General features: G+C 44.3%; 1 protein-coding gene across 1 annotated transcript in view; it reads right to left on the bottom strand.

Annotated features, from left to right (window-relative positions):
- The window catches only part of cubn (cubilin (intrinsic factor-cobalamin receptor)), a 53,025-nt gene extending 41,125 nt beyond the window's left edge, over nt 1-11,900 (bottom strand). Inside the window, exons 1-18 of the mRNA XM_029698770.1 lie at nt 11,714-11,900; nt 11,120-11,246; nt 10,428-10,562; nt 10,153-10,254; nt 9,951-10,054; nt 9,690-9,816; nt 8,792-8,960; nt 7,947-8,078; nt 7,145-7,240; nt 6,597-6,721; nt 5,968-6,154; nt 5,692-5,810; nt 5,171-5,405; nt 4,831-5,012; nt 4,498-4,660; nt 4,057-4,247; nt 3,454-3,610; nt 2,284-2,459 (exon numbers count right to left, since the gene is read on the bottom strand). Coding sequence (XP_029554630.1) covers nt 2,284-2,459; nt 3,454-3,610; nt 4,057-4,247; nt 4,498-4,660; nt 4,831-5,012; nt 5,171-5,405; nt 5,692-5,810; nt 5,968-6,154; nt 6,597-6,721; nt 7,145-7,240; nt 7,947-8,078; nt 8,792-8,960; nt 9,690-9,816; nt 9,951-10,054; nt 10,153-10,254; nt 10,428-10,562; nt 11,120-11,246; nt 11,714-11,838 — 2,652 coding nt within the window. The 5' untranslated portion in view covers nt 11,839-11,900. The remainder of the gene's footprint in view (nt 1-2,283; nt 2,460-3,453; nt 3,611-4,056; nt 4,248-4,497; nt 4,661-4,830; nt 5,013-5,170; nt 5,406-5,691; nt 5,811-5,967; nt 6,155-6,596; nt 6,722-7,144; nt 7,241-7,946; nt 8,079-8,791; nt 8,961-9,689; nt 9,817-9,950; nt 10,055-10,152; nt 10,255-10,427; nt 10,563-11,119; nt 11,247-11,713) is intronic.
- Between the last annotated feature and the right edge of the window lie 111 nt (nt 11,901-12,011).

Below are 12,011 nucleotides of genomic sequence, written 5' to 3'. Positions count from 1 at the left end.
CTGTAAGTCGCTCTGGATAAGAGCGTCTGCTAAATGACTAAAATGTAAAATGTAAATGTAATTTGTATGAACATAAGATTGAACAACTGAGACATAAACTGAACAAGTTCCACAGACATGTGACTAACAGAAATGGAATAATGTGTCCCTGAACAAAGGGGAGGTCAAAATAAAAAGTAAGTCAGTATCTGGTGCAGCCACCAGCTGCATTAAGTACTGCAGTGCATCTCCTCCTCATGGACTGCACCAGATTTGCCAGTTCTTGCTGTGAGATGTTCCCCACTCTTCCACCAAGGCACCTGCAAGTTCCCGGACATTTCTGGGGGGAATGGCCCTAGCCCTCACTCTCCGATCCAACAGGTCCCAGATCCGGGCTCTTCGCTGGCCATAGCAGAACACTGACATTCCTGTCTTGCAGGAAATCACACACAGAATGAGCAGTATGGCTGGTGGCATTGTCATGCTGGAGGGTCATATCAGGATGAGCCTGCAGGAAAGGTACCACATGAGGGAGGAGGATGTCTTCCCTGTAACGAACAGCGTTGAGATTTCCTGCAATGACAACAAGCTTAGTCCGATGATGCTGTGACACACCGCCCCAGTCCATGACGAACCCTCCACCTCCAAATCGATCCCGCTCCAGAGTACAGGCCTCGGTGTAATGCTCATTCCTTTGACGATAAACGGGAATCCGACCATCACCCCTGGTGAGACAAAACCGCAACTCGTCAGTGAAGAGCACTTTTTGCCAGTCCTGTCTGGTCCAGCGATGGTGGGTTTGTGCACATAGGCGACGTTGTTGCCGGTGATGTCTGGTGAGGACCTGCCTTACAACAGGCCTACAAGCCCTCAGTCCAGCCTCTCTCAGCCTATTGCGGACAGTCTGAGGACTGATGGAGGGATTGTGCGTTCCTGGTGTAACTCGGCAGTTGTTGTTGCCATCTTGTACCTGTCCAGCAGGTGTGATGTTCATATGTACCAATCCTGTGCAGGTGTTGTTACACGTGGTCTGCCACTGTGAGGACAATCAGCTGTCCGTCCTGTCTCCCTGTAGCACTGTCTTAGGCATATCACAGTATGGACATTGCAATTTATTTCCCTGGACCACATCTGCAATCCTCATGCCTCCTTGCAGCATGCCTAAGTCACATTCACGCAAATGAGCAGGGACCCTGGGCATCTTTCTTTTGGTGTTTTTCCAGAGTCAGTAAAGGCCTCTTCAGTGTCCTAGGTTTTCATAACTGTGACCTTAATTGCCTACCGTCTGTAAGCTGTTAGTGTCTTAACAACCGTTCCACAGGTGCATGTTCATTAATTGTTTATGGTTCATTGAACAAGCATGGGAAACAGTGTTGAACCCTTTACAATGAAGATCTGGGAAGTTATTTTGATTTTTACGAATTATCTTTGAAAGACAGGGTCCTGAAAAAGGGACGTTTCTTTTTTTTCTGAGTTTATGTATCCCATGCCAAAAAAGCCCCTTAAATTGAAAAAGAGAGAGGTGACGCTTAGATCAAGTCACCTCGTCTCTTTAGAAATGTTTGTGTATGTAATGACAACAATAGTAAATATATATATTTACATACACAAACATTTATACACACACACACACACACACACACACACACACACACACACACACACACACACACACACACACACACACACACACACACACACACACAAACACTCCAGGGTTTTTCTTTATTTTTACTATTTTCTACATTGTAGAATATAAAGTAATGTAATAAAGTAATGATGGACTGCCGTTTCTCTTTGCTTATTTGAGCTGTTCTTACCATAATATGGACTTGGTATTTTACCAAATAGGGATGTCTTCTGTATACCACCCCTACCTTGTCACTACACAACTGATTGGCTGAAACGCATTAAGAAGAAAATAAATTCCACAAATTAACTTTTAACAAGGCACACCTGTTAATTGAAAGGCATTCCAGGTGACTACCTCATGGAGCTGGTTGAGAGAATGCCAAGCGTGTGCAAAACTGTCATCAAGTCAAAGGATGGCTACTTTGAAGAATCTCAAATAAAAAAATACATTTTGATTTAAAACTTTTTTGGTTACTACATGATTCCATATGTGTTATTTCATAGTTTTGATGTCTTCGCTATTATTCTACAATGTAGAAAATAGTAAAAAATAAAGAAAAACCCTGGAATGAGTAGGTGGTCAAACTTTTGACTGGTCTGTATATTCATTGACGATGTTAGACAATAAGAGGCAGAATTCAAGAATGAAAGGCTGGAGTGAATTTTGAATACCTCAACAAAGTCAAATACACAGGAGCCGCTCTCAATGTCGAAGGTGAGGAAGTTGAGGGTGACAACGTAGCCCTGTGGTTGGTTGATGACCCACTCACACTCCTTGTTGTGGGGGTAGGCATCAGGGTGGTAGGGGGACCGGATCTGACCTGTCCCAGAGAAGGTGCCACCACAGCCTGGGAAAGAGAGAACTCCATTGTGACAATTCTAGATGGCTATGCACAAACTAATTGGAAAAGGAGGTCACGTTAATTAATTCTAATGGACTGCAAACCAGTTGCCAGATAATGAAAATGAACTGTAAGGATCTGTAAGAGAGCCTGCTAAATGACATAACTGTAAATGTTTTAAATGCTGAGTCTTTTGGCTCAGATCACCATACACGACTGTTACACTTCACATACTGTATATGCAAATATGGAGCGAAGAGAACCAGCATTGGGAATCACACTGGATATTCATCCCAGGCTGTGACACTAAGTAGTCCAATCTGACAGGCCATTTCCAGGTGCAGAAGATGGAGTGGAGGGTGGGCCATTAAAGTGCACACACACACTATTCACGGTGCGTGTCAAGAGCGTGTTTAATCACCAGAGATTGCCAATGCCGCAGGAAGACTTAAGGTTCAATAAGAGAGGTAGAGAACATTGAACAGAACACGACTATGTCAATAACTGAATTGTGCTGATATAACCTTAGTCTCTCGAGCAGCTGTTAAATAACATACAGGCCAGGCATACAGACATATGAGATGGCCACACACACACACACACACACACACACACACACACACACACACACACACACACACAAAACTGCATGGTGGGGAGGGGGCAGAAGAAGCTGAATACACAACCCTTTTTATCCTTCACATAAAACCCTCACACTTTTAATAAGCTCTGCGAGGCAGCTGTGCTGAAATGTGATTACTACAGAGGTAGAGATCGGGGAGACGTGTCACAGGACTAGAGATTTTAACTGCTTAAAAACCTAGTGAGAAGAACTATATAGGTGCAGTACATTATCAGTACCCCTATATGTCACCGGGTCATGATTTTTGGCATATCTGAAGAGCTTGTGGTTTGTCACTGTTGGGGTTTGCCAGTGACAAGACGGTGAAGAGATAGTGTTTTGCCACTGGTGTGGTTAGACAGCGCTTGTGTTTCTCACCGACTTCGTATGTGGCCCTGAACCCGGCCCGGGTGATTGATCCGTCAGACTTGAAGCGGATCCAGAGGGCATTGGAGGAGGACAGGATGGGGGCAGGGATGGTGTCACCACAGTACTTCCCAATCAGAGCGTCTGTCTCTGTGGGACCATCACGGACCTGGGAAACACAACCAGGAGAGTCAAACACGAACAATGTTACGAGGGCACAGAGATACAGGTACACACATCATAGCTAATCCCCCTCCCAGAGACAAAGCACCTTGACACCACCAACAATCTCAATCACAAACATGCACGCACACAGTTTTGTATTGCTATCCTTGTGGGGACCAAAGAATTTATTCCCATTCAAAATCATTTTTTCCTTTACCCCAAAACTAACCATAACCCTAACCATACCCCCCAAACTCCTAACCCTAAAACTAAACCTAACCGTAATGCCTAACCCTAACCTTAATTCTAATCCTAAACCTAACCTAGCATTTTTCATTGTGGGGACTGGGAAATTGTCCCCACTTGTCCAAATTTCTTTGTTTTACTTTCCTTGTGAGGACTTCTGGTACCCACAAGGACAGTTAAACAAAAACACACACACTACTGTACCTCCACATAGTCAAACACACAACCGCTGTGGGACTCCAAGTCCATATGCGTGAAGTTGAGCGAGACAATCTCATTGGCCGGCAGGCGGATGATGTAGACACACTGGCGGTTGTGGGCGTAGTTATTGGGCCAGTTCGGGGAGATGATGATGCCCTCGCTCTCTGTAAAGGTTCCTCCACAACCAGGGTCAGCTAGAACAGAGAGAGCCAGACACATGACCTTCAGTTGTTCAGAATAGCCTAGTCTCAGATCACTTTGGGATGTTTAGCCGACTCCTATGGTCATTTATGGAATGACAATAGGAATGAGCAAAACAGCACAAAGATCTGGGACCAAGAAAAGCTGCATACGACATTGCAAAGCATGGGGAATCCTTGTAATATTCCTATCCCTATCAAAGGTCAGTTGTTAACAGTAGTTGATATGACAGAGATCTCTTACATGGAGAGGTGGTGTATGTGACGTGGAAGCCACGGTCAGAGTTAGAGAAGTCCGAGTGGAACCGGATCCATGCTGCAGGTCCCGTGGTCTGGAGAGGGGCGGGAGACACATTGTGGCAGTACTTCTGTAGAACCGGATCTTCTGGGAGGAGACCATCCCGAATCTAGAACACAGAACCAAGGGCAGACAGCCGTTACAGTAACAGACCGAGAACTTTCACAGTTGCAGATGAAAATGAAAAATCTTAATATTCACATAATGTGTGGTGCTATAAATATATACTTCTATATATTCCATAGCTGAAGGGACATGTTGCCATTGTGCCTGCCTCACCTCCAGGTAGTCATAGTTACAGTCAGGGTGGTTTTCCAGGCTGAGGGTTCCGAAGGCAAAGGTGATGAGCAGGCCGGGGGCCACGTCAACTGTCCAATAGCAGTCGCGGTTGGGTGGGTAGTTGCCGGGGTAACCAGGTGAGTTGATGTTACCGTAGGGTTCGGTCAACTCCCCGCCACATACTGGAGGTGGAACAAACAGGTACAGATTGCAGTGAGGAGAGGACTGCACATGGGTAACACCTGACTAAGCTATTTCAGGTAGATTGCAAATAATACATTTTATCTAGGTCTCTTGCTAACACAGACACGCACAGGCACACACAAGCGCAGACACACACCTGGTGTCTGTGAGGTCCATGCCACAGTGAAGCCGCCTGCGTTGACGGAATGGTCAGAGCGAAACCAAAAGTACAATGCATTGTGGGAGCTGAAGAGCTCTGCGGGGGAGCTGGTACCGCAGTACTTCCCTAACTGATAGGCCGAGGCGCTCTCGCCATCGTGGATCTGAAGGAAGTCGAAGTTGCAGTTGGCACTGTTCTCCAGCTCAAAGTGAGGGAAGGTAATCCGTAGAATCTGGGAAGAAATTAACACCACAGTATTAACACAGCATTAAAGAACTATTCCACTTCTCTTGTACTCACTCATCTTCTACAGCTACTTGGTGTGCACAACGAATAGAACAAATGCCACATATTGTTAGGCATTCAAATCGTCCAAATCAACAAAAATGCTTATTCCATGGGATACTGCATTATTACTGATGTAACAGCATGGAAGAGCATTTGTTAGACTTGTCATGTGTAGTCGGGTCCAGGACCTGCCGTGTGTAAGTGACTGTGTGGCATTAGATTACACCGACCTTGTTGGCATCTGTTCTGATGACCCAGGCACAGCTGACCTGGTGGTCATACTGGTCACTACCGGGGGTATTGGGGTAGCTGAATGTACCAGCTGGGCCAGTCAGGTAGCCTCCACACACTGACAACACACACACAGGTAAGTGAAGCACACAGTACACACACTGTACAAACACAGCAAAACTCCCTGAAATAAGTCAATTTCTCTTTATCATTCCATAAAGACACAGATATACATGGAAAGCAGTGACGGCATGAACACATGCACGCGCACACACCCTGCTGTGCGGTCTGGCAGGTTGGCCCTGTCCACTGGTCAGTGCAGGTACAGGTGAATCCATTGAGTCCATCGTTGCAGGTACCTCCGTTCTGACATGGGTTGCTGGCACACTCATTGACATTCTGGTCACAGTTCACCCCTCCCCAGCCAGGACTACAGGTACACAGATACCCTGTGGAAGTAGGCTGGATGGGGGGGGGGGGGGGAATACAGCAAAAATGTTACCAAAACCCAATTATAAACTGGGTTTGTTCAAGCCCTGAATGCTGATTGACTGACAGCTGTAGTATATCAAATCGTAATCACTTGTATGAAAAAACATGTATTTTTACTGGTCTAACTACGTTGGTAACCAGTTTATAATAGCAATAAGGCACCTTGGGTGTTTGTGATATATGGCCAATATACCACGGCTAAGGGCTGTGTCCAGGTACTCCGCGTTGCGTTGTGCATAAGAACAGCCCTTAGCCGTGGTATATTGGCCATATACCGCACCCCCTCATGCCTTACTGCTTAAATAATATACTGTATGGATGAAAACCTCCTGGACAAATCATAGGTTAAGGAGTAAAATCCTGGTCCTGAGAAACTGTGAAGCTGCTAGAGTCCCATGTAACCCACGCTCACCACACACTGTCCGTTGACACATGGATTGTTGGTCTGGCAGATATTGCTGCTCTGGGTGCATCCTGTTGGGCCGTAGCCATTTCCTGTGTAGTCTGGGGGACAGGTGCATACTGGGAGGGTGGAGCCTGGAAGCACAGAGACATGGTCAGGATACCTGATTAACTCACCATAACATTAAAAAACAGGTGCATTTACTGGACTCGGTATAAAGATGGGGGACAAGGGAGATAGTATGAACAAGGACAATTTGTTAGAGAAATAAACCAAATCTCCCTAACTACCATGCAATAAAAGTATACTACATTTCCTCCCATAGGTGAATAGGTCATTGATCTCTGGTGTCTCTGCTCTCTCAGCACTCACAGCCTCTACTCATGAGATAGCATCCTAATCTAGTCTCCTGGCTGTAACAGTCTTTATAGTGGATGTCAGCCATCGGGAGGTGAGAGAGAGCAGAGCTGTCAACGCCTGCTATAATGGCCCTGTCTTATCCTCAAGGCCAGCGGTCATTAGGTGTCTTAAAGGTAGGTGTGTGTCCGCATGTTTACCTGGAGTGGAAGAGCAGGTAGCAAGGGGGTAGCACCCTCCATTGTTATTGGCACAGATGTTAGCCTGAGTGCAGGTTCTCCCATCTCCTTCATAGCCTGGATACAGATCAATCAATCAATCAATCAATCCACCAATGAACCAGTGGGTCTATACATCAGTCAAAAAGCAACATTTTGAATTATAAAAAGGGCCATAAAATGCTTTTGAGCACAATGACTAATTATGAGAGACAGACAGGGACAGACAGAGGAGAGGTCGACAAAGTGAGATTGAAAAAGAGAGAGACAGAAACTGAGCCAGAGGGGTAGAGAGTATACACACAGAGATCTCTGAATGGGGCTAGCGCTGAACACATTACATAGTCAGCCATCTGCTTTTCATCAGAGCTATATTACTGAAAACTACCACGAGTCAGCTAGCATCCACCTGCCAGCTGGCATCCGCCGTAACCACGGACAGGAAAACAAGGACAGCTTTCTTCTGTGGAACACCAAATCCACCAGCTCAGTTTTGACTTTCAAACCAAGGGTTGTGTAAGGACACTTACTGGAACCTGACCAAAACCATGTTGGTCTAAATGTTGTGTGTGTGTGTGTGTGTGTGTGTGTGTGTGTGTGTGTGTGTGTGTGTGTGTGTGTGTGTGTGTGTGTGTGTGTGTGTGTGTCACCAAGAGATCAGTTGTAGCAACAGAAAACATTTTCGAACTCCTAGAGAAATACCAGAAAACAGTACAGAGAGGAAGGTAAAGAAAGAAGAGGGAGAGGATCCAGAAGAGATTCCTCCAGATACAGATATGGGTACCTGGAGGACAGGTTCCACAGTGGAAGGAGCCCATGGTATTGAGACACTGGACCATGGGAGTAGTGGAGCATCCTCCGTTATTAGTGGAACACTCATTCACATCCAGACAGCTGTAGCCGTTGCCCTGCCATCCTGGAGGAATGCACAACAAACAGCGCTAACGACATTTACTGTAATACAGGAAATAATATTTTATTACACAGTTAGGCATAGGCATATTATTCAAGGTTACATTCAAATTTAGTTTACAGATGCTTTGTTTATTGTAATGATATACAAGCAAGCATAAAATGTATTCTTTACTGATGCACACACACACACACACACCACACATTATGCACAATAAGCATCACAAAGATCCACACATCTTCACACATAGAACAGCCTGTGTTCCTCTGTAGAGTTAAGTTAATCATGATGGGGCTGTTCCCAGAGTAAAGAAATAGGATCCAGATCCCTTAATGTCAGAGTATCACCTGAGAGGGGCAGTCCCGCTAGGATCTAAGGATAGCCATTTCCAAACGATATTCAATAACGCTCACGAATCGCAAATCTTGTGCTTTCTTGTACTTTCCCAAGTTCAAACCCAACAAATACAGTAAAGTACAGATTTGTTGGAGCAATGTCTTTGTCTTAAGAAGTACTCTTGTATAACTGAATTTGAGAGCACTTCGACTCAAGATCAAAACATGCTATTTTGGAAGACGGAAGAAGCCTCCATCTGGCAACCACATGGAGGTAACCAACTATGTCAGCCATTTTGGGTCAGCAAACATCAGTTTCCTCAGACCTAATGCACTATACCATTGATGATAAAGAAACTGTGAGCACTGAGTGGCTCTCACCAGCAGGACAGGAGCCGCAGTAGAAGGAGCCCTGGGTGTTGTAACAGGTCACAGGGGGGTTGGTGGAGCAAGGCTTCTGGGCAAGGCTACACTCATCTACGTCTGAGATACAGGCCGGGTTGCCGGCTGGGGCCATCCAACCATCATCACAAACACACTTAAACTTGGGCTGGAAGGAAATAACAAAACATGGCATGGCCTGGATTAATGTCAACTCCCATGAATAGAACATGTACAGAATGTGTACTAAGCACATTTAGATGCACTAGTAGTGAATCACTGATGTGAAATTATCTGCGTCATAGAAAGTAATTCTAGAGTCATTCTATTTCCATGATGATCATGGCCTAGTGAGCCGAGACTCAATAAGATTAGCAAAGGGCCTTTAAAAAAAAAAGAGGATGAAGGCATCTTTGCCTACAAATAATTTATTTGATTCGATATTCAAGGGGTAAATGGTTATAGCTACTCCCATGTAAGACCACTGGCACTGTACTACTGGTAATGGATCGGTCCCTACTACTCTAATGCAGGTCTCAGATCTATCATCACTATGAAAAATAAGTGTTTCATTGCTCTAGTCTACTCTAATAAAATTAAATAAACATTAAGGCTATGGTAGCTAGCAGTGCTAAATCTAATCTAGTAATTGCTTTCTTCACAGGGCATTTATCACATTAAACTAATTGTTTGAAGCCAAGGGACCAGGGTGAAGACGTTGGCTGAAATAAATGACCTTGTCTAGACAGTCTTGATTAATTAAATGAAAGTATCTTTGGCTCGTTAAACAGGGCAGGCTACAGCTAAGAAAAAAATTAGGACAATTCTGTTTTTATACAGATGTGATCCAGGAAATCAAATAGGAGACCAACAGTGTTGAATGATGATTGACAGTTACCACGTTCGGTGTGATTCTGTCTGCGTCGATGCATGTCCCATGGACACACAGGTCCTGAGCAACACCCTGACAGTCGTCATAGCGGGTCGTACACAGGGTACCAGACCACTCTGGTGAACAGGTGCAACTGGAAGAGAAATACAAGAAGACAGATTCAGTGTGTGTGTGTCTGTCTCAGTGTGTGTGTGTGTCTGTCTCAGTGTGTGTGTGTGTGTGTGTGTGTGTGTGTGTGTGTGTGTGTGTGTGTGTGTGTGGCCTCACGTAAAAGATCCAGGGGTGTTGATACAAGTGGCTCCATTCTGACAACCCTGAGAGGTCCCGACAAAGATCTGACACTCATTCACATCCACAGCACAGATGGGACCCTGCAGACAAACAAAACAAGATTTAAACAGGAATAACACAGACATGCGGCTTCGGGCTCTCTCTCTCTCTCTCTGTGTCAACTCCAGTATCCACTTACCCCCCAGTTGCTGGGGCACATGCAGTGAAAAGAGTCCAGCAGGTCTAGACAGGTGGCTCCATTCTGACAGGGATTACTGGTACATGTCTTTCTCTGGACCGTCTTGGAGAGGCAGGGAGAGAGAGGAGAGAAAGAAGGAGAGGACAGAGGCAGAGGGTAAGGGTGAGATGAAGAGGATAAGGGGGTTGGAGTTATTATTTGTTATAATAAGAGTAAAAGTAACATTCATCATACTCAATATGTAACATGTAAGAAGTAGGCCCTACTGTACTTACCTGTTCTAGTGCTGTCACTTTAGTTTCAAGTGATGACACCTTTGTGTTGAGCGTATTGAGTTGGTTAGTGACATCAGGGGACGTTCCACCTCCATTTTGTTTTATATTGTCGATGTCAGCTTTGTTTGTTTTGATCTGAAATTATATGAAGTAAGAAGTAAATAAGACTTGGTATGGAGGTTTTGATGTTACATGTTTCTTCACCATTATTAAATTAATGTTTCTAAAGAGTAATAACCATGCTACAATAAAATTAGACATGAATACATTTTGATCTTTGGTCAAATGCTGGTTGAATTGCAGAGTCTGCTCTTTCACAGTTGTTAATGATACATAGTATCATGTGAAAACACGAGCTTATAGAGATGTTGGGAGACAGAACAAAGTCCTGAACAGACGGAATATTTTGAAGAATGTGCTTTTTGGACATATTTTCATAAAGATAGTTATGTGAACAAGATAAGTGGATAAGAAAACTAAATCACTTCCCAATGTTCCAATTACCATATCCATGGTGATATCCACCACTTGATCTGATATGATTTCTACAACTTTAGCTGGAAAAAAACAGTAACAGATGGATGCTTTTCGAAAAGACGGTACAAAACATGAAAACATTTCTACAAATTGTCTGTCAATGTGGATATGTTTATCCATTTAAGACTTTCTCTCGTGTGTGTGTGTGTGTGTACCTGAATCATCAGCTGAGTGAGGTCCTCATTTCCCACTTTGACACTGCCTGACCCTGAGGTCTGGAAGCGGATCTCTTTGTTATGGGTGGAAAAGACCAGGTGACCGTTCTCTGATACCATACGTGGCCTAGGAGGACCAGATATGTATTTCAAATCATTCATTTACATGTGAACAGATTTAATGAATCAACATTTTAATTGTATATACACAACATGTACCACTATACAGAAGATATAATATAGCATGTAGGTTAAGTACTAAATGCTGTTAATTTATATTTTTATGATTTCGATGACAAAATTAGCTCATTCTCCATTAGCAATAGATTAAATTCACCCTTTGGAGGTGATGCTTGGTTGAGCTTTGAAGATCAGAGTTGTTTGACTGAAGCAAAAATATTTCCAGATAACTACATTTTTACCCTTTGCAATGTGAAGTTCATGTAAAAACATTCAATCACTTAAGATAATTATTACATTACACAACTGCTTTTAGCAGACACTGCATTCTTGCAGATAAACAAAAAAAATATATAACCACAATTCCAACAACCACTGGCCATCACTAAAATCCTCTTTCATCACCAAACTCACTGGTCATTACTGATGTCCCTCTTGCTGCGAGGTCCTTGGGCGGCGTGCTCCCCTTGGTCACACTGTAGTCCAACCAGGAAGAGGAGGCCGAAGAGCAACCAGGAGAGCTGCTGTATCCGAGCCATGCTGAGAGAGTCTGGTCCCTGGACACCTGCTCTTCAGACACTATACTGCCGTACAGACCTGATGTAACACTCTAATGCCTCTAGAAAGGGACAGGGGAGGACAGGGGTGCACTTTGTCCCCACTGGTCTTCTTCTGGAAGCAGGCATTGGCAGCCACATAGAACCATAAAACA

This window comes from Salmo trutta, chromosome 2 (genome assembly GCF_901001165.1).
Source record: "Salmo trutta chromosome 2, fSalTru1.1, whole genome shotgun sequence".
NCBI lineage: Eukaryota > Metazoa > Chordata > Actinopteri > Salmoniformes > Salmonidae > Salmo > Salmo trutta.
This window is presented reverse-complemented; position numbering and strand designations above follow the sequence as displayed.